Below are 25,394 nucleotides of genomic sequence, written 5' to 3' on the forward strand. Positions count from 1 at the left end.
GGATTCTCCAACCCAGGTTTTTTCGAGCACCTCACGTTCAGCATGCAGGAGTGGTGGGGAAGGAGGAGATACTAACCAAACAGAGGAAGGTCCTGACCTTCTCCGGACTTCACTTTTTTCTTGTTAGTGACACCACCATCCTCTCATCACCTATGCTTGGTATCTAGTCATCTTTGACCAGTTCTTTCATTTCTGGTCACAAAATTTTTAAAATTTCTACATCCAGAATCTCTCTTCTGGATATTTTGGTAGGTCAAAGGGTCCAATATGGGGGATTTTATACTGTTCAAGTTCATATCTCTCACTTCTTCTGCATCCCTACCGCCTGTCCCCTCTCGTGTGGGCTCTTCTGGTGGTTGTCTGACTGGCATCCAGGGTTCTGATTCTGGGCCGCATACACTGCTGGGGGAAATTTTTCCTAGGATCATGTGAGTGTGCCATCCGCCTCTTCCTGCTTTTGCTCAGTTTCTCTGCTGCTATATTAGTCAGGGCTGTTGAGAAGGCGAGGGACGGAGATGTACTCTTTTACCTCAGGGAGAAGGAGATTTGCAGGACTGACTGAGAATCGGAAGGAAATCGGGATCTAAGGCAGCTCCACCTTCTGTAGACCTCTCAGGGGCCACGTTTGTCTTCTCACTTAGGAGGAGTCTTCTCTGTTCACATCTGTTGGATCCCCTCTCTGCTGACTGGCTGAGAGGAATCTCATTGGCCCAGCTTATCTTGTGAGCAGTCACCTGTCCTCATGTGCTCGTCACTGGTTGTGGCTGATGGTAGAGAACATGGCTGTGGAGGGTAGCGGGAGCTGTGGGCAGGCAGAGTCCTACAGAAGAGGCGTATTTAGTACACCTATGCAGTTATTCAGTCTGGCAGTTATCTTCGATGTTTCTACTTGCCCTGGACCTGTAATAGGTTCTGGGGACATAAGAACAAAAGAGAGACAGCCCTTATCTTGCAGAGATTACAGATCTAACCACCCTCACTTTCCAGCCTTAGCTCTAACTTTTTACTTACCGTCCCTATCCACGCTGTTCATTGTTTCCTGGACACACACTACATAGTCACTCAGCACGCTCTGTGTTCCTTCTGTTCCTTTTGCCTGGTATGCCCTTCTTCCATTTCCCACCAGTGGACCCATTCTTCAAGGATCAACACAAAGTGATACTTCCGTGATATTCCAGTAAGAGTAGGAACTTCTCTTCAGAACTCTCATAGCACTTTGGATTTCTCCAGCACTGTTCTACCTTAAATTATGACTTGGATTTATCTGGATACTACACATTTGCTTTTTGAATTATGTTGGGCAAGTTACTTGTGTATGAAACCTGTTTTCTCATCTGTAAAATGAGAAATAATACTTAAGATTATTGGAAAATCAAATAGATCATAGATATAGAAGCATCTCATAAACTATAAGGTGACGTGTAAATGCTCTTTTCGTGATGAAGTTCTTTTATGTCTCCTAGTGAACGGTAAGCTTGTTGAAGGCTTGATAGGAATCCACTAAAGGCTATCACAGGCCTTGCACATGATGGTGCCCTGGAAATATTTGCAGAACAGATGAGATCTTGCCCCCTGGGCTGCCTTCGTTCACCTGATGCCTATTGAGCCTGTCCTTTGTTCCTGGAAACGTGTCAGGCATGGGGGAAACAGTGGTGACCAAAGCAGACATGCTTCCTGCCTGGGAACACAGTCACTGCAATGAAGTGCAGTGTATCTTTAAGGAAGACTGAGAAAGGAGGAGGGAGAGAGGAGGCCCTAAGCTGGTCTGGGAGGGGGGTGGGCGGTCAGGGAAGCCTCACTGGGGGAAGTGACTTTTAAATTGAGACCTCTAGACTCTCTGTTGGTGGGTTGGGCATACGTGTCTGTCGGGATGTCGGGATGATGGGGAGGAGATCCTGGTCCTTGTGAGGGGGAGGGGGAGGATGGCTTCAAGCTGACGGAATTTCTGAGAATGACAAGAGCGGAGGATGGGACGTGGGCGGTGAGGGTATTTGTTTTTAGGTGAGAATGGAACCTGTTGAAAGGATTCATTTAAGAGGGAAAGCACGGCTAATCAAAAGTGAAGCCTCTGAGGGAGGGATTGGGAGACCTGGCCATCGAAGAACATGATCTGATTTACTGGGCACACTTGAGATCAAATTCTTGATTTGTTAGAAGCCTGGCTCATGGGAATCATTTTATAACTGTCAGCTGTGGTAGACTGTTTTCTCCTGTTAAATTAATAAATGTGATGTGACGATCAAATTCAATTCAGGAAACATTTAACAATTCTTTAATATGCACAAGAAACGGTTTTAGGCGCTTCTGAATTTGTGAAGGTAAGACTTGTGAAGTTCCTCCTGGTAAGAAACTTAACAGTAAAGAAGGGATGGGTGGATGAATGCAGAGATTACCAGAATTCCAGGCGTGTAATGCTGAACGATCAGCAAAGCCTGCTCTAATATTTCCCCCTAAATACACAAAGTAGAGAATCGTAATGAACCCTCATGTACCCATCCCCCAGCTCCAGCCAACCAATTTTATTTCAGCCATTTCTCTCTTCCCCCAGTCACCTCTTTTCTCCTCCAGTACTTTAAAGAGCCCTAAGTCTCCACAGGGCAGAAACAGTGTATTATTCAACTTGTCAGTGATAACCTGAAGCATTGTAAATTACAGACTTCCAACAGACTACTGTTAGATCGAACTGTTATTCAATTATGGCTGTGTAGAATTGCATTTTCTCAGAACTGTATGACAAAGGTAGATCACCTTTCCTTAATAGAGTCGTTTAAAGAATATCTTTCAGGTGGCTTAAGGCAAGGCAGCTTCAATTTTTTTTTTTTTTTTTTTTTACTATTAACCATTTTCTGCTTAATCTTAGTCTAAAGGGATCTAAGTCTAAAGTCTTTTAATATTAGTCACAATCTATGAGTGATAACTTTTTAAGTTTTATGTATCTCAAGGTTATACACATACCATCCACATAACAGATTGGGGGAGAGAGGTAACAAGATTTTAAAATCTTAAGATTTTCAATTTTTTTTTTTTTTTTACAACTGAGGTCAGTGTCTATAACTACTTTTCTTTACTATGCTCATTCCAGTCTTGTGTGATATTATAGTGAGGAAAAATATTTGCTCTAAATAAGGACTTTGTCAGACATTTGCATGTGTTTAAAATTTTTATTTTAAAGTAATTGCAAACTTACAGAAGACTTGTAAGAATAGTACAAAGAACTCTCTTTTACACCTTAACCAGATTCACCAGGTGTAACATTAAAATTTAGGGTGCACATAGCCTCTGTAATTATAAAATATTCCTGTTAATTCCGTAACCATTTAATGATGATGTACCAAGCCTTTCCTTAGTTGCTGAGGATGAAAAGGTGAGACATGATCTTGTTTTCAAGGATTTCAAAGTAAATGAATAATTGTGATATGTTATTATAAGTGTAATACTGCAGGTATGCATGACATATAGGTGTACTGGGTGAAACTGACCAGGGCGGGGCAGGACAGAATGAGGGGAAGAAAGGGGGGAAGGTCCCAGAGGAGGAGCCCCCTGAGGTGGATTTTGAAGGAATGTTTCGGTTTGTTGGAAAGTTAAAGACGGGTGAAGAATTCCAGGTGGGTGGATCAGTGTAGGCATGCTCGTTCGTTCTTAGATGTTGGTGTCTGCTGTGTGCCGGGCACTGTTCTACATGCTGGGGATTCAGCATCAGACAAAACAGAAGTAGTCTCTACTCTCATTGAGCTGCATTTTTGAGGTGGGATGGGCAATGAGGAGGCAGACGAAAAACCCAAAAACCAAAAAACAAAGGTTTCTTGAGCAATGCTAAGTGCTGTGTGGAAAAGTAAGGCAGGCTTATGCCATGAGGAATGATAGTGGGGGTGATGGCTGTTTCATACGCAGTGGTCAGGGACGCGCTGATCAGGTGACATTTGAACAGAAACCCTGCGTAGCCTGAGCAAAATGAAGGAGAAAGAGAGTGGTAGATAAGCTCAGGGACATGGAAGGGGCTGGAGTAGGTCAAGCAGGGCCTTTTGGGCTCTGATAAGGAATTGGGGTTTTTATTTCGAGTGAGAGGACAACCGTTGGGGAGTTTGGAGCACAGCATGGCCAAGATGCGACTCAGTGATTTAGGAGTGGGTTCCAAATGCAGCGGGCGAATTGAGCAAAGGCAGGTATGTGGAGCATGTGAAAGATACAGATTCAGGGGCTGCATCAGGACCTGCTTGTCAGAATCTCCGAGGGAAGGGCCCAGGCATCTGTGTTTTACAAGCTCGAGGTGATTCTGATGTATATTATGATTTAAGAAGCTCTGGTCCAACTTACATTTTCAAAAGATCACCTGGTTGCCTTGTGGAGGATAGACTGTGGGGAAGGCAAAATGGAGGAAGGGAGAGCAGTTGGGATCTAGGTGAGAGGTCACGGTGGCTGGACCAGGGTGGTTGTGATGGAGGTGGTGAGTGGTGGGTGACCAGATGTGAAATACATTTTATAGTTAGAACCAAAGGATTTGCTAATAGATTGAATGTAGAGTGTAAAGGGATAAGTCATGGATAATGCCAAGGTTTTGACCTTGGAAGAATGGAGCTGGAGTGGCCGTTTACTGAGACGGAGAACGTAGCAGGAGAGGCAGTGGAGCGCTTTCTTGTATTTGTGGGTGGTGGTGAGGAGGAGTGTTTGGGGGATGGGTCTGGAGTTTGGGGTTTGGATGAGTTAAGAGAGAGATGAGTGTGAGTCTTGGGAAGAGAGGGGTGGGCATTTTGAGAGCTGAGCTACGGGGCCTTGTTTTTACTCCTGCCAGTGGAGGTGTATTTGTACAAGTTTAAGGTTAGGAAAGTAATATAGTTAGTAGTAACTTTTTTTTCCTAATCCCAAATTATGATCTGATTTAACAGGTATTGTAGCTTTCTGTGAAAATGTCAGTTCTCATATCACAGAGCGTAATAAATTATGTAGAAGAAGAAAACATTCCTGCTTTGAAAGCTCTTCTTGAAAAATGCAAAGATGTAGATGAGAGAAATGAGGTAAGACCAAGTTTCTAAAATTAAATTCTTCTTACAAATATTTGTTGACTACCCACTATGTACGAGGCACTGTGCTAAGGATAAAGGTAAGTAAGAAATTTGTAGTTCTCACCCTCAGTAATGATATAATTTCTTATAGGTAAAAGTGCTTTGAATTCTGTACTGTTGGAATACATTTGAACTTATATAAATGATTGAATATTGAATTTATGCTTTATGATTGAGACTTATGTTTGGCTTTTTTCCAGATAGAACAGTCACTCTTCAAGAAGTTTAATTACTGAAATCAAAAGTGTTTCTAGGAAATTTTAGAAGAGCTTCTAGACCCAATCTTCTCATAAGTAGATTAACCAAAAAAAGATTAACCAGACAAAATTAGGACTTTCTAAAATATTTTCTTTCCTGGAGCCTCAACCCTCTTCCCAAGTTGTTCATTCCACACGCCTTGGGATTTTAAAGACTTACATCTTTAAGAGACAGTTAAATAGGTCATGTGTTCTGTTTAATGAGACAGGGAAGTATATATTGATCATTTTCATTAACTCGTATTAGATATTTCTGTTCAACAATACAAGCAAGTAAAATGTTGATTATTTTATTGTGAACAGCCAAGCTGCAACATTTTAGGGACTAATAAACTTATTGTATGAATTTTTTAAGTGGCAAAGTATGTATGTTTTATAAAACTTAAGAAAAATAATGCTTTTTCTTAGAACTGTATTTTAATACAGTGTAAATTTTTTTTTTTTTGCCAGTGAATAAGATGAACATGGACTGATTTTAGTTTTACACAAATGTATATGTGTGTATATGTGTATATGTGTGCACATATATGTATCTGTGTGTGTAGACATGCAGAGTTTTATTTATGATTTTTTTTTACAGTGGGGAAAAACCATAAAATTTACCATCTTAACCATTTTTAGGTGTACAGTTCAGTGGTGTTCAGTAGTGTTAAGTAATTCACATGTTGTGAAAAATTTCCAGAACTTTTTCAAATCTGAAACTCCCTATCTACTATACAACTCCCTATTCCCCCTACCCCGACCCCAGCCCCTGGTAACCACCATTATACTTTCTGTCTTTATGAATTTGACTACTCTAGGTACTTCATAGAAGTGGAACTGTACAGTGTTTGTCTTTTTGTGACTGGCTTATTTCATTTAGTGTAATATCCCCGAGGTTCATCCATGTTGTAGCATGTGACAAGATTTCCTTCCTTATTAAAGCCGAATAATATTCCATTATATGTATATACCATGGTGTGTTTATCCACTTATCCATTGATAGACAGTTGGGTTGTTTCCTCCTCTTTGCTGTTGTAGATCCTGCTGCTATGAACATGGGTATGCAAATATTATAAATGTTTTGAAAGCTGCTGAATCAACAGTTATTACTTTATTATTATTATTTTTGGCATGGGGTACTTAGTTGTATTAAATGTTAGCTCTTGTTAAAGAAATCGTGATATAAAATTTTTATTATTGCAATACAGTGATGATAGCTAATGTTTTTATTGACTATTTATGCAGATATGGTAATGGTTCTGTATATTTAGCTCATTTAATTTGCATAGAAACTCCATAAAAAATTATACTCTTATTTATCTTGACTTACAGATAAATGACTTAATCCTTCAGTTTCCTATCCAAGATATTACCTGGTGAAATCCAAATTGAACCCATTCTGTTCGACTTCAAACAAGCTATGATCTGTTTATGCTCTTTTGTCTTTGAGTCTTAAGCTTATGTTCATCTAATGATAATGTTCATCTAATGATAATTATGTTCATCTAATGATAATGTCTATATCTTCAGTGTTCATCTAACTTATGTTCATCTAATGATAATGTCTATATCTTCAGTGTTTCTATATTAAACAAACTATATTTTGGTTAGTTGACCTCATTATTTCCTTCTATGATTTTGAATAGTCAACAATTGTTATGCATAAATGAGATAAAATTAATAGTTGGAGATTGTTCATTGTTATAAAAGAACTGCTTATGGAAGTAGTCATTTTATTAGCATATATTAGCATATTTGGAATAATAAAATGATAGTTTAAAAAGATTAAGTTTTACTTCATAGACAGTTTCTTTGGGAATATTGAGAAAATAGCTTCACTTGGAAGGAGAAAAATAGCACATAATAAGCATAAACTTAGATTAATCTTATTCACATAAAAAATGAAGTGTATTTGGTATAGAGCTTAACTTGTCATCATGCATGCAGTAGCATTTAATGGTTATTAGTGATATTTACGTCTAGTTTAGTATTCTATAAATTAAAATTGGAATTTTAAAATAATACTTTGAAACAACCTGGGATTTTTTACATTATGGCTTAATGTGAAGGTTGTGGAGAAAGTAGCTTTCTCAAGGCCTTTTTTAGCATTTTGCTTCTACAGCTTCTGATTAAATTTAATTTTTATAGAATTCTAAAAAGTTGCTTAGACCTTCCCTCTTTCTTGCCTTTAAAAAGTGAAGTACTTAATCACCTCATGTTAATATGTTTGGTTATCAGTTTTCAAAAAGTTTCTTAAATGTTACATCAATAAAATAAAATAATGTGGGGAAAATTGCCTGATGCTGTGCTTAGCATATGATGGGCTACAATTAATAAATGCTAATTTCCTTCCTTTTTTTCTTTCTACTTTATTTGTAAACTAGATAAATCTCTTGGCCTCTGAATGTTCTCAATGATGGCAAGTCTTTGCCCTTTGTAGATCAGTGAAGGGCTTTAATTTAATTTAACTTTATTTTTGAAAAGAGCACTCTCAGCTCTCCTTGATACAAGGATATAGTGTTGACGGTGGACATTATTCCCTGTCTAAGAAAACGAAACAGGGCTCTAAATTCAGGAGGTGAATTTTCTTACGTGCTTGCAAATGTAGACCGTGAAGGAAGCTTCAAAGGAGAATTAAAAAATGTTCTAGTTTCACTGCAATTATTGGAAGACGTATTGATCCTCCAAAGGTGACTGCTTTAAAGGGCAATGGTTATCTAGGTCCAGTACACCTGAATAAATAGAAGTGGGACTACCTAGGAATTGGGAAGAGCAAAAAGATGCTGAATAGGACATATTTTTGCACTGTAGCTTCTGGGAAGCTGAGATAAAATATGATAGCTGTGGTGCAGAACCTTAGTTGGCGCGCAGTGTTCTGTTTTGGTGTGTTTTGGTTTGAGGTCATTATCAACAGAGTATTATGTGAGTTATGTGATCCTGTATTTTTTGGAAAGAAATGGGTTTGGGATTTGCTGGGATGTGTATGTGGGGTTAGGTAGGGAAGGGCCCTTTAGTGATTCATATTGAAGTGAAAGAGTAAAGTCGTCGTGACTGTTTCTAAGTCACTCTATCTCCACAACTGTAGTTACTAGATTGGCTAAGCAAGAACTAGTAGAATAAATATGTTTTGTGATAAGGCACAACTTATAAGGTAAATATCCTTCTACCTTAAGGGAATTAATAAAACTTAATGGCAGCCTTTCCTGAAAATCACTTATCTATTTGGATAGTGTAGCTAAAAAAGGTTAAAGATTGCTTTGGACTGCATGTAACAGCTCCCAAAATAGTGGCTTAATCAAATTAAGATCTTATTTTTCTCATGTAATGACAAGCTGGAGGAGCCATTCGAAGGCTGATATGATGGCGTCAGGATATCTTCCCAGGCTCCTTCTGCCCTTCTGGCCACTCCTCTCTGTGTGCTTGTTACTTCACATCAGCTGTCTTGATACAACTGCAGCATTGTGTCCACATATCAGACAAGAAGGAAAAGGGAACGGGCCAGCCGAGTTAGTCTAATTACTGAGCCTTCCTGGGAGACCTAGCCAGAGGGTGCCAGGGATTATTTCCAACTGCAAGTAAGGCCGAACAATGTAGGTGTTTTTAGCTGAGCGTGCTGCCACCCCCAACACAATCCTGTCGCTCTAGGTACTGGGTAGACAACTAATAGTTTCTGCAAGAGAAAGTTATGACTATTCAAGTCTTTCATTTGGCTTGTTTCTAGTTACTCACGTTTACACCATCTGTCTTATTTGTGTTATGGATTTTAATACACATCTAACTTATTTTTTCCCTCATACTCTAAGAGCACCTGTCTTTGTGAACTATCTGAAATGTGACTGTGACCCCAGAAAGTAAACAGAAAGCTCCTGAGTCTTTGGAATTACAATTTTGAAAACTGATGTACAAGTCATATATCCTTAGGGCCATAGATTCAATTAGTTGGCTTCAATTTATATATTATACCATTGATTTTGATATTTCACTTTTTATCCCAGTTAATCTAATCAGAAGGGAGGAACATGCTGTAGAAAGTAACTCATTACATTAGAGCTCACAGAGGCAAGCCTGGTGTAATAATTGATGTCTGTAGGTATGACTCAGAATCATAAACATAGTGTTTAAGTTAATCTGTTTAACAAGTAGCAATGTGTGTATTACTTTTTAGAAAAATGGTAATCATAAAAGTTATAATCAAATTTAATATTTAAAGGATAAACTTTTTCACCTGGAAAATCTATTGATGCATAATATCTCATTCCCTAATGACCCTGGTTGAATGACAGGTGACTACCACATATAATTTAGTATCCATCATTATATGAGTGTCTGTATTTAATTCGATTTACTTTTGTACTTTAACTCAATATTTGTGTTTCTCTTGTATTCTTACAGTAGCATCTGTTGTACATTGCCTGTTACCATAATTATTTCCTGGTTTGTATGTTGCCGTTAGTGGATTTTCAAATTCTTTCGGACTTGGCGCACTCATTCACTCAAATAGTTGAGTACCTGTGTGGCCGTGGCTGTCCCTCTCGCTGGGGCTGTACAGTACTAACTACACAAACAAAACCGGCATGCTTCCCGCCCTCTGGGAGCTCAGGGCCTTTAGAGGAAACACAATAATCAGTTGTTAATCACACAAATAAAGGTGTAGTTACAAACAAGGATTAGTATAGTAAATGAAATTAGAGGAGGTCAGCAAGGCTTCCCTAAGGGGTTGATGTTTGACCCAAGAGCTGCCGGGTGGGTGGTGGTTAACTGGGTGGGGTAGAGGGAAGACTTTGTCTGAGGGTCCAGAGGCGGGAAAGAACTTGAGGGCACATTGGTGAAGAGGGAATGGCCTGGCACAGGCTTCAGGGTAGGCCTGCTGTCGTCTCTCCATCGTTAGACCACAGGCCACGTAAGGATTTTGGTTCTCATCCAAAAGAGCAGTAGGAAACCATTGAGGGTTTTAAGCAGTGGAATATTGTCAGATTAGCATTTAAAAAAAATCACTGATGTTTCCCCGCCACTGATATACATTCAGTAAGTAGGTGCTTAGATAAATATTTCTCTAATTGAACTTAGTTTTTGGTGCAATATTCATATACCTTAGTATGTTTCAGCACCTTTAACCCAGTGCATCTAACCTGTTTGCTATCATGGCATGTACAGAAAATGATCATGTGTGTGCTGCACTTGCAATAGCCAGGCTTGCTGCTGGAGGGAACCTGTCCCAGGATCCCGCTGCCCAGGCTCTGCCCTGCTGTCTCAGGGCTGGGGAGCACTGTGTCGTATGCTGTGACTCATTCTAGGCACAGGCTGGGCAGCTCTGAGGTAGCTAGTAGGGCTTTAGTTTAATGAATTAAGGTTAAAAGGGAAGGCTTAAAAAAACTACATAATATATACAGCACCTGTATTGTTTTTGCATATTGCTTTACTTTCCTCCCTCTAGTCCTGATAACACATCTTATACATACAATAAAACCACATTCTGTATCATATTCTAACTGTGTTGGTAGAGAATTTGGTTACCACAGATATCCTAAGATTTTTATATACATTGTGGTAATTACTTTTCAGTGCCTAGTATTATTCATGCTTACTTATTTTGAATACAATTGCAGTGCCAAAAACAGATTGCTAATGCTGTCATAAAAAAAGTCTCATTTTCTCTTTGACTTTTACATTATTAGTAAACTGAAAACTTAAGAATTCAGAGGTGTTTCTAAATGAAATACTGTAAATAGCGCTTAACATAACATCAGGAAAAAGTAAGTGTGCTATAATTAACTGGTATTTCAGCTAAAGTACAGCATCTTGACAAGTTCTCTGTGTCTTTTATATCTCCAGTGTGGCCAGACTCCATTGATGATAGCTGCTGAACAAGGCAATCTGGAAATAGTGAAAGAATTAATTAAGAATGGAGCTAATTGCAATCTGGAAGATTTGGTATATATTGAAATAATTTACTCATTTGTCTTTTTCTTTTCCTTAACTTTGCTTTTAAGAAATGATTCAAAAGTAATAGATTATAGATTGTACTTCTTCTGTTTCTCGACTTTGCCTAACAATATGCTAACTCAATTTTTTAAAAGGGGTAATAACAGGAGAGAAATTTTTACTTTCAGTGAAAGTTCTCAGCGCTTCAGGTTTTTTATGTATAGATGGCACTGGTTGAATAGGGAGCACATATACTTAAAACTAAATGCCTGCCTAGAAGATATGTATGAGTCATATTGTTAAGTAACTCCCCGTAATGGTACCTTATTATTATAAATATCACATATGATAGGCCAGAAAGATGTGGTCCCTTCTGATATCATTTGTGAGGGATAAATCACTATTCCAAGAGGCTTACTTCCTCTGTTTCCCGGGAATTATTTTTCAGGGTCACACAGCTACATCTGTTTTTCTGTTTGTTTTTATGATTCAAATTGATGATATTAAATTGGTGATTTTAATTGAGTGATCATTTGAATTAAATTATAGTACACTCATGGATAAAAGTTAGGATAGGATACTTGTAGGCTTTATTTAAAAAAATAAAGAATAGTTCTTTATCATACAGTTTCTGAACTCATCATATGGGATCGCTTGAGTTTAATAGTTTGTAAATGTGCTCTTAAGTCTGATTGCAGGCTCTTTAATTTCAGTTTATAGTAATGGTCGCTAACCGCAAGGATTAGCTTTGAGGCTTCGATAGTCACCTTTTCTCCTCTGTAAAAACACAGTGTGTGATTAGAAGGCCAGTGAAAAGACTGAACACGCAGTTGTGAAACCGTTTTTACACCATTGTAGTCATACAGGTAGACAGATAAATTCTTAACAGAGCTTATGCTTCAGTGTAATTTCAGAGTAGTTTAGAGTGGGTTGGGTCATGTCAATTTGGTATGATCATCTGGTATGTAAATTCAAATTTATTTTTCCTCACTTTGGAATGTTATTTTTGGTTTTGAATTGATAACATTTGTGTCTGTGTGTTCAAGGATAACTGGACAGCACTTATATCAGCGTCAAAAGAAGGGCACCTGCACATTGTGGAAGAACTGCTTAAATGTGGGGCTAACCTGGAGCACCGTGATATGGTATGGACATTCTTTATCCATTGTTAATCAGCTGGGATCTTATTAGCAGTAAGGGATATGTGTTAAGTCTTGTATTTTTATGTGTGAGGTGATACTATAATAATGTTTTTAGGATTTGGGATCGGGCATTGAAATGACCCTCAAGAATGTTTTAAAACCCGGTGATATAATGCACCTCCTTTAGAATATTCTTAGTCATTATTTTCTGTTTATTTCAGAATTTTAATTCTGAAATGTTGTTAAAACAACTTATTACTCTTTATAATGTATCAGTCTTAGAACTCATGAGAGAGTTGTTCCCTTTAAGGAGAACTTTAAGAGGGACATAGTATAGTTTTAAAAATATTTTCAGTTATTTAAAGTCATGATTTTCAGAATAATATTTATAAACTTATTTTCAAAATGTAATTGTGTTTATAATGCCATCTGTACACATTACAAGTTTAACAAGATATGATTCTTAATTATCTTAGCTCTTATTTGATCTTGGCATTTGCTTAAAGCATAAAGGTGAAGAAAGGGATCATTTCTGGCTTATTTTTTCTGCAAAATGTTCAGCCTTTTCAAAGATTAATTTTAACAGGGGAAAAAAAGAAGGAATTGAACTGCCTTGATATAGAAAACATGTATTACTTTGCTGATGACGCTTTATGAAGTACAGGTGGTCTGAATTTTTAAGAAACTGCAGCACTCCACCAGCTTGCACTTAATATTGTACGATGTAATTTGCACAGTGTTCTTCTACAGTGTTATATTTATTCTTAAAACTTAGTGAAGTGGTTGGTATACTTATTTTTATAGAAGGATACAGAACCATTTGTATCCTCCCTATTTCTGAAAAGAAATTGAAGTACATTGCTATAAAAATTTAGGGAGAGAAGGTAATGATGTCAGTAACCTAGGCAAAGGATGGATATGGCAGGTAGGAGTAAAATGCAGTGTTCTTATCTTAACTGGCATATAAAGCAGAAGAGAAATTCATGGAATTACCTAGTTCTCCATATTTTTTTAAAAGCACCATACCATTTTATCAGATGAATTGATATTAGGTAGCTATTGTATGCCTGATCCCTTTAGGTGCTTTTTAGCCTCTCTGTCATTAATTGACTTCTCAGAAGAATCCTACGGGCTAAGGGTTAATTTTGTTCTCAGCATATATAGTTCAGGAAATTGAGACTGGAAGAAGTACTCTTTGCCCAAAGTCACTTAGCTCTTAAGCAGTCAGACTGAGTTTTGAACCCAGGACTGCTTACTCCAAAGGCTTTCTCCTTTATTATTCTTCCATATATATCAGCAAGGGAGTTAGGAACTATAAAGTATACATTATGAATGTATAAAAACTTGGCAAGATGTGTAAAAAATGGTTTCTTAAACTTTCTTAGTTCTCCATATTTTTCATTTCCCTGAAGTACTTATCAAATCACAGAACATTTTAACATTTAAAGGGCCTCTGTGTTTGGCTTTGTAACACCCCAAATTAGGGAAACTGAGGACTGTGTCTCCCTTAGTAGTTAGTATTGAGAGACCCTAAGCTCAGAGAATTGGGTGGGTGGTGGCAGCTGCTGAACTGTGAGGGAAGGCAGAGTTCCTGGGACTTGTGTGAGGAGAGGAGAGTGTACCAGGGGTTGTCTGGGATTCAGGAGTAATTCCCGGATATAATGTCAGGAAGTCTAGTGAGGATTCTTCCTTGAGAAGACCTTTAATGGACACCAAACTACAGCATTGCTATAGGCAGTCAGTTCCAATCTTTTCACTTTGCAAATTTGGGCATAGGTTTCTCAAGGTTAAGTTTTTATCTCAGAGATTCTTGCATAGGGTGGTACTATACAAATTAAAATGAGGGAATGATATTAACACAATTCTGGGCAGGAATTTTACAGATTAAAATATTGGTGTGTTTAAGACTTGACTAAATGCCCAGCTCTATAATTTGACCTAAATAAATTATGTCAGCCTTTCTTTGTCTTTCATGACCTTGACACTTGAAGACTTCTTGTCCGGCATTCTTAGGATGTCTCTCAATTTGGATTTGTCTGATGTTTCTCATGATTAGATTGAGGTTGTGCTTTATTGGGAAGGAGGTGATATGCCCTTCTTAGTGTACCACATCTAGGTACATACATCAGCAGAATGTATCACTGGTGATGTATCTTGGCTAAGGTAGTGTCTGTCAGATTTCCCTTTGTAATTCCTAAATATTTGAGAGAAGATACTTTGAGACTATACAAATATCTTGCTTTTGATTAAACTTTCATTCATTTATTTTAGCATCCATCAATGCATCTTGCATGCAGCAGTTATGACTGTGGTGTTATAATGGTGATTTTTCTATTTTCATCATTCCATCTACATTTATTAATTAGAATTCTTCTGTAAAGAAGAGTTCTCTCTCTCTGACTCTGTCTCTGTCTTTCTCTGTCTCTCTAAATATGTATCTATATATAGATATATGTAGATAAACATTTTAGCACTTCCTTACTTTCTGGCATTACAAAATGCTTCAGGCTCAGGTTCATCTTATATTTTCCCTGCCTTATTTCCCTGATTATCAGCCCTGGAATCAATCAGTTTTCCAAGGAACCCTAGTTCCTGTTTTTCGAAAATGATATTTAGAAACCAGTAATCTAGGGGTTAGGTATGCTTATTGTTACTGGGATGTCATTGCTTGTAGCCCTTCTCAGTGGACAGATGTAGGAAATAACATGTCTGTATATTAACTCTTGCATACATATACATCTATTCTGTATCTGTGTGTGTGTGTGTGTGTGTATATATATATATATATATATATATATATATATATATATATATACACATATATATATATATTTTTAAGTAGACTAGGTCGATAACCATGAACCCAATCCACTGTAGCCTTCTCCCTTTTCTTAATTTGTAACTCTCCTCTGACTGTGAGAAATCTGGCTCTCACTATCTACACAATATATTTACTTATTTGTTCAACTCTAGTATACAAATAAAGTAGTTTCAGAATTTCTAATCCATACCCTGAGAGAAACAGATTTGCTACTAAATATACTGTTTGTGTTCAGTTCTTTTTGTCTTTAGCATTATTACAGATTTCAGTCAAAATATTGCTTTCCAGAGTTACCTAGATCAGCTTCTAAGTAATTATGTGATTCATTTGTAATATAATTAATTCATCCCAGTCTATATTCTGTCTTTCTTCCCCATGTTCTAGGTGATTTTTAAAAAATTTACATACAGTAAAATTCGTCTCTCTGGTGTTCAGTTCTGTGGGTTTTGACAAGTGCATGATGTAATACGTCCACCACCACAGCTCTGTACAGAGCAGTTCCATCATTTCAACAGTACCCTCATGCTGCTTCTTCATAATCAGCCCCTCCACCCACTCCCCAACCCATGGCTACCACGGATCTGCTTTCCCTTTCTATAGTTTTGCCTTTTTCGGATTAGGGCAAGTATTTTTTAAAATTTCTTTTTTAGTGACAATGAAACAGAATCAGAAGGATTAAGTGATTTATATTCTTGAACCCAAATTTGGATTGGTGCAAATACTGATTTAAAACAAAAAGCAAACAAGACATTCACTTCTTAGTATAATTTGACTACATTTGTCTCTTTCATTGAATTGCATTACAGCTAAAGAGAACATTGCCAAAACAAGAACACTACTCCTGTAGCTTAAAAAATAGAAAGTTATCATGCCGCTAACTCATACTTAATGACTTTGCCCACCCTTGGAAATCATGATCTACAGATCATTGCCTTCTCATCCTCTGTTTTTTAGCAAGAGGTATGATAATGATCTGGAATTTATAGGATGGGTTTAGATGCAGGAGTTGAATAGGGTTGCTGGAATCGCTCTCTGGAAAAAGTCTAGACTCATACCAGGAGGAGAATATCTAGAGACATAGAATGTTTACTGAAGGAAAGTATTTATAAAGCCAAAATAAATCTTGGAAATTTGGAAAGAGTCCAACATGAATGTTCCCTATGCCAATTTCCAAAATATAATACAAAGTTTGGAGTAATCATTACTGGACTTAAGAGATTTGACTTTTTTCAGATACTATTGTGTATTTCTCTGGGGAGCTTGGGTATTTAAAACTACATAGTAGTGATTTCTTAAAATAATGGTTCTATAAAGAATAAAGCTGACAAAAGGAACTTCATTAATGCCATTTTTGTGCTTAGAGACAATCCAGTGTTTTGTTTCCCTCCGCCGCCTGACCTTTTTGTTTTCTTTAGGGAGGATGGACCGCTCTTATGTGGGCATGTTATAAAGGCCATACTGAAGTGGTTGAGTTGCTTCTTTCTCATGGTGCCAATCCAAGTGTTACTGGTCTGGTAAGCGTTAACAAAAAATCCATCTGTAATATAAGTGGTAAGTTCTTTTAGGGAATGCTTCAGGCTGGTTATGCTTTGGACTTCATAGTGGATAAAAATGATCTAGATCTTACTAAAGATAATAATGCAGAATGTGGTTTCAAAACACAATGAGAATTTTTTTCTGAGGCTAAGCTTATTTCTCAATTTTTATCAACAAAAAGGCAACTCTTAGAGTTTAAATGTTAATTATAACTATATAATATTTCAAAAGGAGATTTTGAAATCCTTGTCATCTTACCTGTTTTCTGTGCGTATGTGTTCTTAATCTAAACTCTTTTAAAGAAAAGAAACATTTACCAAATATCCATGCCACTTTTGTATGCATTCTTATAGGTGGTAATACATGCATTACTATTGTACTTTGCTTGAGACTGGATCTCAGACGGCAGATTAAGAAATTGTTTTATTGATGGGGGATTCCTTTCGCGATGCATGTGTGTCAGATCATTACACGCACTTTAAATGTCTTACAGTTTTGTTTGTCAGTTGTACCTCAGTACAGCTGAAAAAAAGGAAACGGTTTTATTCAACTTAATGGACGGACTATAAAGAAAGGTTTTATATTCTTATTAGTCTTACCTGTTGGTTAGATAATTACATTGTGTGTTGAATCTATAAAAATAGATGTGTTCATAATATATATTTATTTAAGGTTGAGTGCATCTCAGTTCCCAGTTATGTATTATGACTATTACATGTGTTTTTAAAGTGGAGAATGGTCTGTAACTTGATTTTGTAAAATACTACTTTATATTGCTCCCTTTGTTGTTTACTCTTCTTAGCAAATGTGTGCTGTAAATATCCACCTAAAAGACTTTTTCTTTCCCTCCCTCCCTCTCTCCTTCCCTCCCTCCCTGTGTACCTACTCACCCACCTGCCTACCTCCCAGCAGTACAGTGTTTACCCAATCATCTGGGCAGCAGGGAGAGGCCATGCAGATATAGTGCAACTTTTACTGCAAAATGGTGCTAAAGTCAACTGCTCCGATAAGGTAGGTCAGCAGGATCTTTCCAGCTTCTAGTTCATACTATGTCCACTCAGTGTGTCTAACTTACAAGGATTTTCATATGATCTCATGTGGCTGCTCTGATGTATCTTATGTTTATATTTATTAATATATTTTATAAAGACACACATAGATGGGTTCCTTCTAGGTATTACATACGTGCTAAGTGTCCTTCCATTGTCTTTTATATCACATTCATCATTCTCAGGAAAATAGATAGGGTTGATTCCCTATATTCATTATTTTCTGTTGTAGCTCTTCTTTCTACTGTGGGTCCTATCTGCCTTCTCTGTATTGTTGCCAGATGATGAAAATTTAAGTCTTGTTCTTTCTCTCTCATACTTAAAATCCGAAAGGCATCAATCCCTGTTATGATGTATAAAGATAATCCTTGCCTCCCTCTCTACCCTTTCTCCTACTCTCTCTACCCCAGACTATCTTTGCTCAACTATCAAATGATGCAGGTTCCTGAGTCCACCTGTTTTTAACCCTCCACATCTTGCAGGTGCTCTTTCACAGTGTGGAGTGCCCTCGCATCCTCGTCTGCTTTAGCTTCTGTTCATCCTTCACACTCAGCTCATGTGCCACCAGCTCCAGAAAGCTCCCCAGGATTTTGTTCTGTTCATTTTTTTAAAATCCTTAATACCCCAAATATTTGATAAATATTTATTTAATTATTTCATTCTTTCTTGCTTTTGGAGAGCTTTGATAGCTTCTGTGGTTTCAGGGCAAAGCCCAGACTTTTCAGTTGGACCCCAGTCTTTCTTCCCAGGTTCACTTCTTGCCATTCGTCTCCATATGCACTAAGCTTTTGGATACAGAAGATAGTCTACCATTCTGTGAATTTTTTTCTTTTATTTATTTATTTATTTATTTATTTTTGGCTGCGTTGGGACTTCATTGCTGCGTGCGGGTTTTCTCTAGTGGCAGTGAGCAGGGCTACCCATTGTGGCGTGTGGGCTTCTCATTGTGGTGGCTTCTCTTGTTGGGGAGCACGGGCTCTAGGCTTGCGGGCTTCAGTGGCTTCAGTGGTGTGGTACGCGGGCTCAGTAGTTGAGGCACTACTACTCAGTAGTTGTGGCTTGCGGGCTCTAGAGCACAGGCTCAGTAGTTGTGGCGCACGGGCTTAGTTGCTCCGCGGCATGTGGGATCTTCCTGGACCAGAGCTCGAACCCGTGTCCCCTGCATTGGCAGGTGGATTCTTAACCACTGCACCACCAAGGAAGCCCCATTCTGTGAACTCTTATGAATTTCTATGAAGTGCGTGTCTTTGTTTACCCTGTTCCCTCTGCTAGGAATGTTATGACCTCCTCTGCCTGATGAACTCCTATTTATTTTCTCAAGGCTCAGTTGAGGTGTTAGCTTCTCTGTTAAGTGTCCTTAACTTACCCAGTCACCTTAGATGCCCCGTCTTCTGTAGCCAGTGTTCACTGTCCACACCTCCGCTAGTGCACAGGAGTTCTGTTGGTCAAGGCCGTTATAAAGGTAGGTATTCATTAAACGTTCACTTCAATCTGCAGTCTCCCACGTAGTTAAATGTCACTGTGAGTATTCCTGTGTCTCTTCATTGCCTTATGAATCTCCCCAAAGATAAAGCATTGCTTTTATGCATGATTTACATCCTCTGATGTCTTTTGAATCACGTTCCAGCAGAAGGGGCTTGTGAGTGCAGTTTCCAGGCGGACCTTTATTTTGTCGGGCGCAGAGGCCGATCTGGGGTGGCGGCTAGGGGCACAGACTGAAGCCGGGCTTGTTGGGTTCGTGGGTCTTGCTCCGCCTCGTAGCAGCTTTGTGACTTCGAGCCTGTAATGGACTTCTCAGGGCCTTGTTTGCTCATCTGTTAAAATGTGATACTGCGATTTGTACTTATTCTTCTGATGAGGATTACACACGTTAACTCGTGTAAACTGTTTAGAACTGTATTTGGCACTTGGTTGCTACTATTTCAGACTGTTGGACTTTATATTTCACAAGATATGGGAAGCAAAGAAAGCTTGTTGGAAATTAGAGGCTGTATGACATTATGATGGAAAAATTGTCACTGATTGTAAAAGTTAAAGTTAATTAAAATATATTTCATACAGTGGTTAATCCATCTATTCAGGAGAAATAGTATGGGAAAAATATGATTTATCTAGGATTAAAATTATGATTGGTATAAACCGTAATCTAAAAATACTCAAAGTATGATTTTTATCAAAATTCATGGTGAGAGCTAGTTTCTTTTAATATACCTTAGATAATAATTTTAAATTTTTTATTTCTTTAATAGTATGGAACCACCCCTTTGGTTTGGGCTGCACGAAAGGGTCATTTGGAATGTGTAAAACATTTATTGGCTATGGGAGCTGATGTTGATCAAGAAGGAGCTGTAAGTATCTTTTCTATTTTAACTGCTGGTAGTAGAGAGATGTTTTTAGTTTTAAGAGAGAGAATACTTTTTCCTTAGTATATACCTAGAAAAATTCCCCTATAGTTTCTAAACGATACTTAGAAAAACAAACATCTTCTGTTATCCTGGTAAATCTATTATACTATAGATATTATGTATTACACATATGTGCTTTTAAGGATTTATTGCTAATGCACATAAATTTTGGGAGGCTAAAACTATATGGAATATCTTTTAGTAATCTTAGTATAAATTAGAATACTCCCCAAATCAGATTGTTTGAATTACTATTGTGGAAAGAGTTTCTATTCTGTTAAAATACCTTTTCTTTAAAATTTTAAAATAATATCATAATTTTTTGATATTTTAATCTGTGACTTGTTTTCTCGCATAGACAGATGTAAAAATATCAAAAATCAGTGGTCAAAACCTATATAGCTTAAACACTGGTTCAGTGTATCTTACAGTCCAGCAGTTATGAATTCCTTATTGAGTACCCACTGTCCGCCCAGCCCTGTGCCAGACGTGCTGGGGACACTGGAGAAGCCTGTCATATCGCTCTTCTCTTGAGCTCGTAAGAATATAGGTAAAGGAGATGACATTTATGCACAAGAAACAATACAGACTTCTGTTAACGTAATTATAGTTATTATGTGAGATGGATCATAAAGGATTCTGAGAAGAGCTGCTACCAAATCTCTGGCTGCAGTGTAACAAAAGTGAATTCTGAATCATCAAAAGTGACTTCCTGGCATAATACCAACCACCTCCTCCTATTGTCCATGTTGACAGAAGCTACTCATTGATGACCTTCAAGGGGTATATAATATTTCAGTGGTGTGCGGAGATAGAGCATGATTCTTACCCAGCCACGGAAGTCATACCCTTCACTTGCCTCCTTTCTGGACAGTTTATCAAGTGGATGAGTGGCTTGTCTCTATGATTACTGACTGCTGAGGAATCTGAAAAGGCTATGTTATTTTAATATTGAGAGAATTATGGCTTAGTTCTGGGGGCTGATATAATAACTGAAATATTTCTATAAGGAAATTGCATGGTATCTCAAACTAGATCAAAATCTCAAGAATAAATTTTAATATTTCTTTTGTAATGAGTCAGATTCTTCTATTATGTGATTTTGTTATAAATTAAATGTGCAGTTTTTAAAAGAACCACGAAAAATAAGACAGTTTTGAAAATGTGGTTTCTAGATCATTGTGGAAAACAGAGGACTATGTTATACTTTTATTGAAATATTCTATAGCTTATTAATTCATTGTTTTACTTCAGTTTTTCATATAGATTTTATTATAGACAATTCTTTGAAGTCTGATTGATTCTTACTTTGGATTATTTAACTTAGAATGTGTTTAATTTTGAATCATCCTGTCAGCTATTTTATATGTCAATACTTTAGTGAGAGGGTTTGTTCATTGTAAATGACTCCAATTTTGGATTATCATTTAAAGAATTGAATGTCGTTAACAGTCCTATTGACTGAAGAGAATTAATGTATCTTCAAAAATGGAAAATATGCTTCTGGCCACTTTTGGTCTGTTTCTGGTTATTTATATTGGCATTTTATTATCAAAAATAACTGTTAATAATAGGCCACCTATTTGAAAATATCAGTTTTTTGACTATAGAATAAATTATATGTTTTCTGAAAGTACTAATTTCTTGGGTGTTGTTTGATTTGTAGAATTCAATGACTGCACTTATTGTGGCAGTAAAAGGAGGCTACACACAGTCAGTAAAAGAAATTCTGAAGAGGAATCCAAATGTAAATTTAACCGATAAGGATGGAAATACAGCTTTGATGATTGCATCAAAGGAGGGACATACAGAAATTGTACAGGATCTACTTGATGCTGGAACATATGTGAACATACCTGATAGGGTAGGTTATCTATTTAGAATTTGTCTTTCAGTGGTGACATTGATGGAAGGTTACCGTAACTTCTCACCACCTTTCAAGATTCTTCCTGCATGACATACATTTAAGATGTTTTATTTCTGCCTTTAGAACTAATAAGTTAAAACCTGTCCAATCTTTGTGAAGGGTGTTCTTTTAAATTTTTCAAAAATAATGCTGTTATTGAAAATGTGATCTTGAAACCATCATAACTATAGGTGTTGTTCATGGCTGGTGTTATTCATTGTTCCAAGGCTTCAAGTCTCCCACCCTTACACCTAGAATTTTCACATTGGTATCTCTTGCTCTCACCTCTTCTTGGAAGTCTACACTTGTCTGTCCGACTCCACTTGAACTGTCTACTTGAATGTCTAATGGGCTTCTTAACTTACAGCAAAACAGGTGTCTTGTTTGTTTCATCCCACACCTGCTTTTCCCTCAGTCTTCTCCCTCTCAGTAAGTGGTACCAGCATCTATCCTGTTGTTAAAGCACCAAATCCTACACATTAGTCCTGATTTCTCAAGACTACCCAATCCAAAGTAGCTACCCGGTCACTTTCTATCACATCACTGTATTTTATTTGCATTACATTTATCTGATTTCTTATTTGTGTTTATTGTATGTTGTCTGTTAGTCTCCTCTAGGCTATAAATTCTCTCAGAGCTGGGACCTTGTCTATCTTATTTCCTAGTGCCTAGAACAGTGCATGGCACATCGTAAGCAATGAAATATTTATGACCTTTTATTAATTTACTAGTCTGAACCTACATTAATGCTAATATTCTCAACTAAAATGTGTCTGCCATGGGTTTATTTACACTTTTAATGTAGTAGTTAAGGCACTACATCATGGTGCTACACTTAATAGTCCTCGAGGACCTGCATCTTGATATAGAGCCCACTGGGGCCCACTTAGGATTGAGACGAGCTGTAGCTCATGGAATCACCAACCCAAACTCATACAACTGATTTGTAATTTAGCAGTCAAAGAAAAGGCCATTTACAGTATTTGAACTAGGGGAAGATATAATTAATAATGATTATTGCTTGGTGGATATAATTTCAGGGCAGCGATGTCCTTATGAGGTCATGAACTTCATGTAAGCCTTGTACTGGGGGGTGAGTCAGTCTTGTGCACTGTTGGCCTGTAATGCCAAATTGATAGAATATAGATGCTCTTCTGGGAACCAACCTTCTCCCTTAATTAAATGTGGTTATAAACCCACAGATGGCTCTAGCTTTATATCCCTTCTTTTTAGAATCCATGGCTTTTGTCATATAGCATTATTCCAGGGGATTTGTATTATGTAATTTCCAAATGTTCATCTGGTTCATTGACAGCCACGGTGTCGTTTTATTTAATTTACATTTGTAATGGGAGGTTACCTTCAAATAGAAGGGCTTATTGTTTTGGGTGACTTATCTTTCTAAACTTTTGTCCTGGAACTTCAGGTATAAATGTCCTCATTTTGAGGTATAAAGTCTTCTGTCCCTTATTCTGAAGGCTATTAATATCAGGTATTAATATTAGTTAACTTTCTGTTATTTAGAGATAATTTTTTCCAAGAAATTTTCAGAAAAAATCTGTTATATTAATACATGACTAATTTTAACTTCAAAACAGTGTTTTTTTGTTCTCATCTTCAATTCACCTCTTTTTCTTTTGTCCTTTTAGAGTGGAGATACTGTTTTAATTGGTGCTGTCAGAGGTGGTCATGTGGAAATTGTTCGAGCACTTCTCCAAAAATATGCTGATATAGACATTAGAGGACAGGTGTGTGTGATTACAGGGCTGTTGTTATCTTAGTATAATTGTTTATATATGTTGGCTGATCATAATGTCATTCTTCCAGTTTTCCTATGGAGACAAACGTATAAATCCTAATAACGTTTAATGGATGCCTGTATTATTAAGTTTCACTGCCATTATTATGAAATTTCTGTACTGATGTCAAGTTAGATTTAGATAGAAGTAAAGCATAATGAAACTCATGTTTTTCAAATACACCTCCCTTACTAATGTCTAAATATATTCAGTTCTGACATGAGTAGTTTATGATACCGAGACAGTTGGTGGCACTTTGAGTGCATGTGGCTTATTTTTTTTAGTATGCTTCCTCTGTTTTGTCTTCTTCATCCATATATTGTTCTTCTATTTCTGTTGTTTCATCTTTCTTCTCCTTTTCCCCCATTTGCTAGCCTTTCCCAGGACCACTTGGTAGTGCCTATGGATTTTTGCTTAAGGCAGTCATAGCTCACAGAGCTGTAAAGGTTATTTATTTTAGGGAGAAGCTTCCCTAAAGTTGAGAATTTATCCAATATGTCAAGAGCTTTAGATTAAAAAAAATCTGTACTGAACAGCCTGTTTTGTGGTTGGAGAGTCTACATTTCTGCTCAGCTTTTTCCTTGTATTTAGCTTTTATCCAAATCCACTTTTGAATCAAACTGATAAATATTATGCCAAATGCCATGAAGGTCTTAACATGGGTCCCTTGCCTGAAGAAACATGTGTTTTAGTTAGGAAGGTTTTAGTTTGTTTTGTTTATATTTATTCTTATGTTTTTATGTAAACATAAAAAGTGATGCCACTTTTGGTATAAGATAGTATATGATTGATTGCCTCGTGAAAGGTTCAAATGTAAGAGTCTTGAGGTGGGGAAAGTGGGCATTTAAGGAGAGCTTTTAAGGGAAGGTAGAATTTGAGCTAAGTTTAAAAAGTGGGTTAGATAGGGAGAGAAAAGGAAGGCTCGGTAGTTCAGGCAAGGATAGTGGAATAATGGGATGAGAAAATTTAGGAAGAAGGGAAAGTGAAAGACTGTATTCCTTAGTTGGTGAATAAATCAGGTTGTCAGCGGGATGGCGGGGAGGGTGGGATGGGAGACAGAGAAATAGAAAGGGATGTAGTGCCAGAGAGGCCGGAAGCTAGGGTACAGTGTCGAGAAGGGAACTGCGTTGGGGAAATCTTGCTGTAGGAAAATTGAGGTGGCAGCGGCAGAGAGTCATTCACTGTCTTTTGGGATAAAATCATATTTTCACTAAAAGTTGGTGACTGGATCACCTATTTAGACTTTTACCTATCTCCTTTGTGTCTGTCAATTTTGTTTTCCTATGTTTTAGTCAGTTTTTTTGTTCTCTACCTCTGCGTTGAAAGTCCACATGGATTTGTTTTTGGTTTTGGAACTAGATAGGATTTTAAAGGATCTGATGAAGATCAGTATATAGGTGCAGTGTAGAGATTAAGAAAGCTAAACATGGTAAAAAAACAATTCACCGTATGTTTGTGTAGTACACTCTTATGCATTATCTTTTGAAAAGATTGGGCAGTTGAAAAGCCAAAAGC

The 25,394-nt window shown here is 37.3% G+C and overlaps 1 protein-coding gene across 16 annotated transcripts in view; it reads left to right on the forward strand.

Moving 5' to 3' along the window:
- Positions 1–25,394, forward strand: part of KIDINS220 (kinase D interacting substrate 220) — a 105,789-nt gene that overhangs the window by 2,115 nt on the left and 78,280 nt on the right. For 11 of the 16 annotated variants that reach the window (XM_082425818.1, XM_082425807.1, XM_082425812.1 and 8 more), the window contains exons 2-9: positions 4,884–5,012; positions 11,132–11,230; positions 12,268–12,366; positions 16,600–16,698; positions 17,630–17,731; positions 20,019–20,117; positions 21,841–22,038; positions 23,730–23,828. In XM_082425818.1, coding sequence (XP_082281944.1) covers positions 4,905–5,012; positions 11,132–11,230; positions 12,268–12,366; positions 16,600–16,698; positions 17,630–17,731; positions 20,019–20,117; positions 21,841–22,038; positions 23,730–23,828 — 903 coding nt within the window. In that variant the 5' untranslated portion in view covers positions 4,884–4,904. The remainder of the gene's footprint in view (positions 1–4,883; positions 5,013–11,131; positions 11,231–12,267; positions 12,367–16,599; positions 16,699–17,629; positions 17,732–20,018; positions 20,118–21,840; positions 22,039–23,729; positions 23,829–25,394) is intronic. The other 5 variants (XM_082425805.1, XM_082425813.1, XM_082425815.1 and 2 more) reach the window with 1 other exon arrangement.

This window comes from Balaenoptera physalus, assembly GCF_965194825.1.
Source record: "Balaenoptera physalus genome assembly, chromosome: 15".
Taxonomy (NCBI): domain Eukaryota; kingdom Metazoa; phylum Chordata; class Mammalia; order Artiodactyla; family Balaenopteridae; genus Balaenoptera; species Balaenoptera physalus.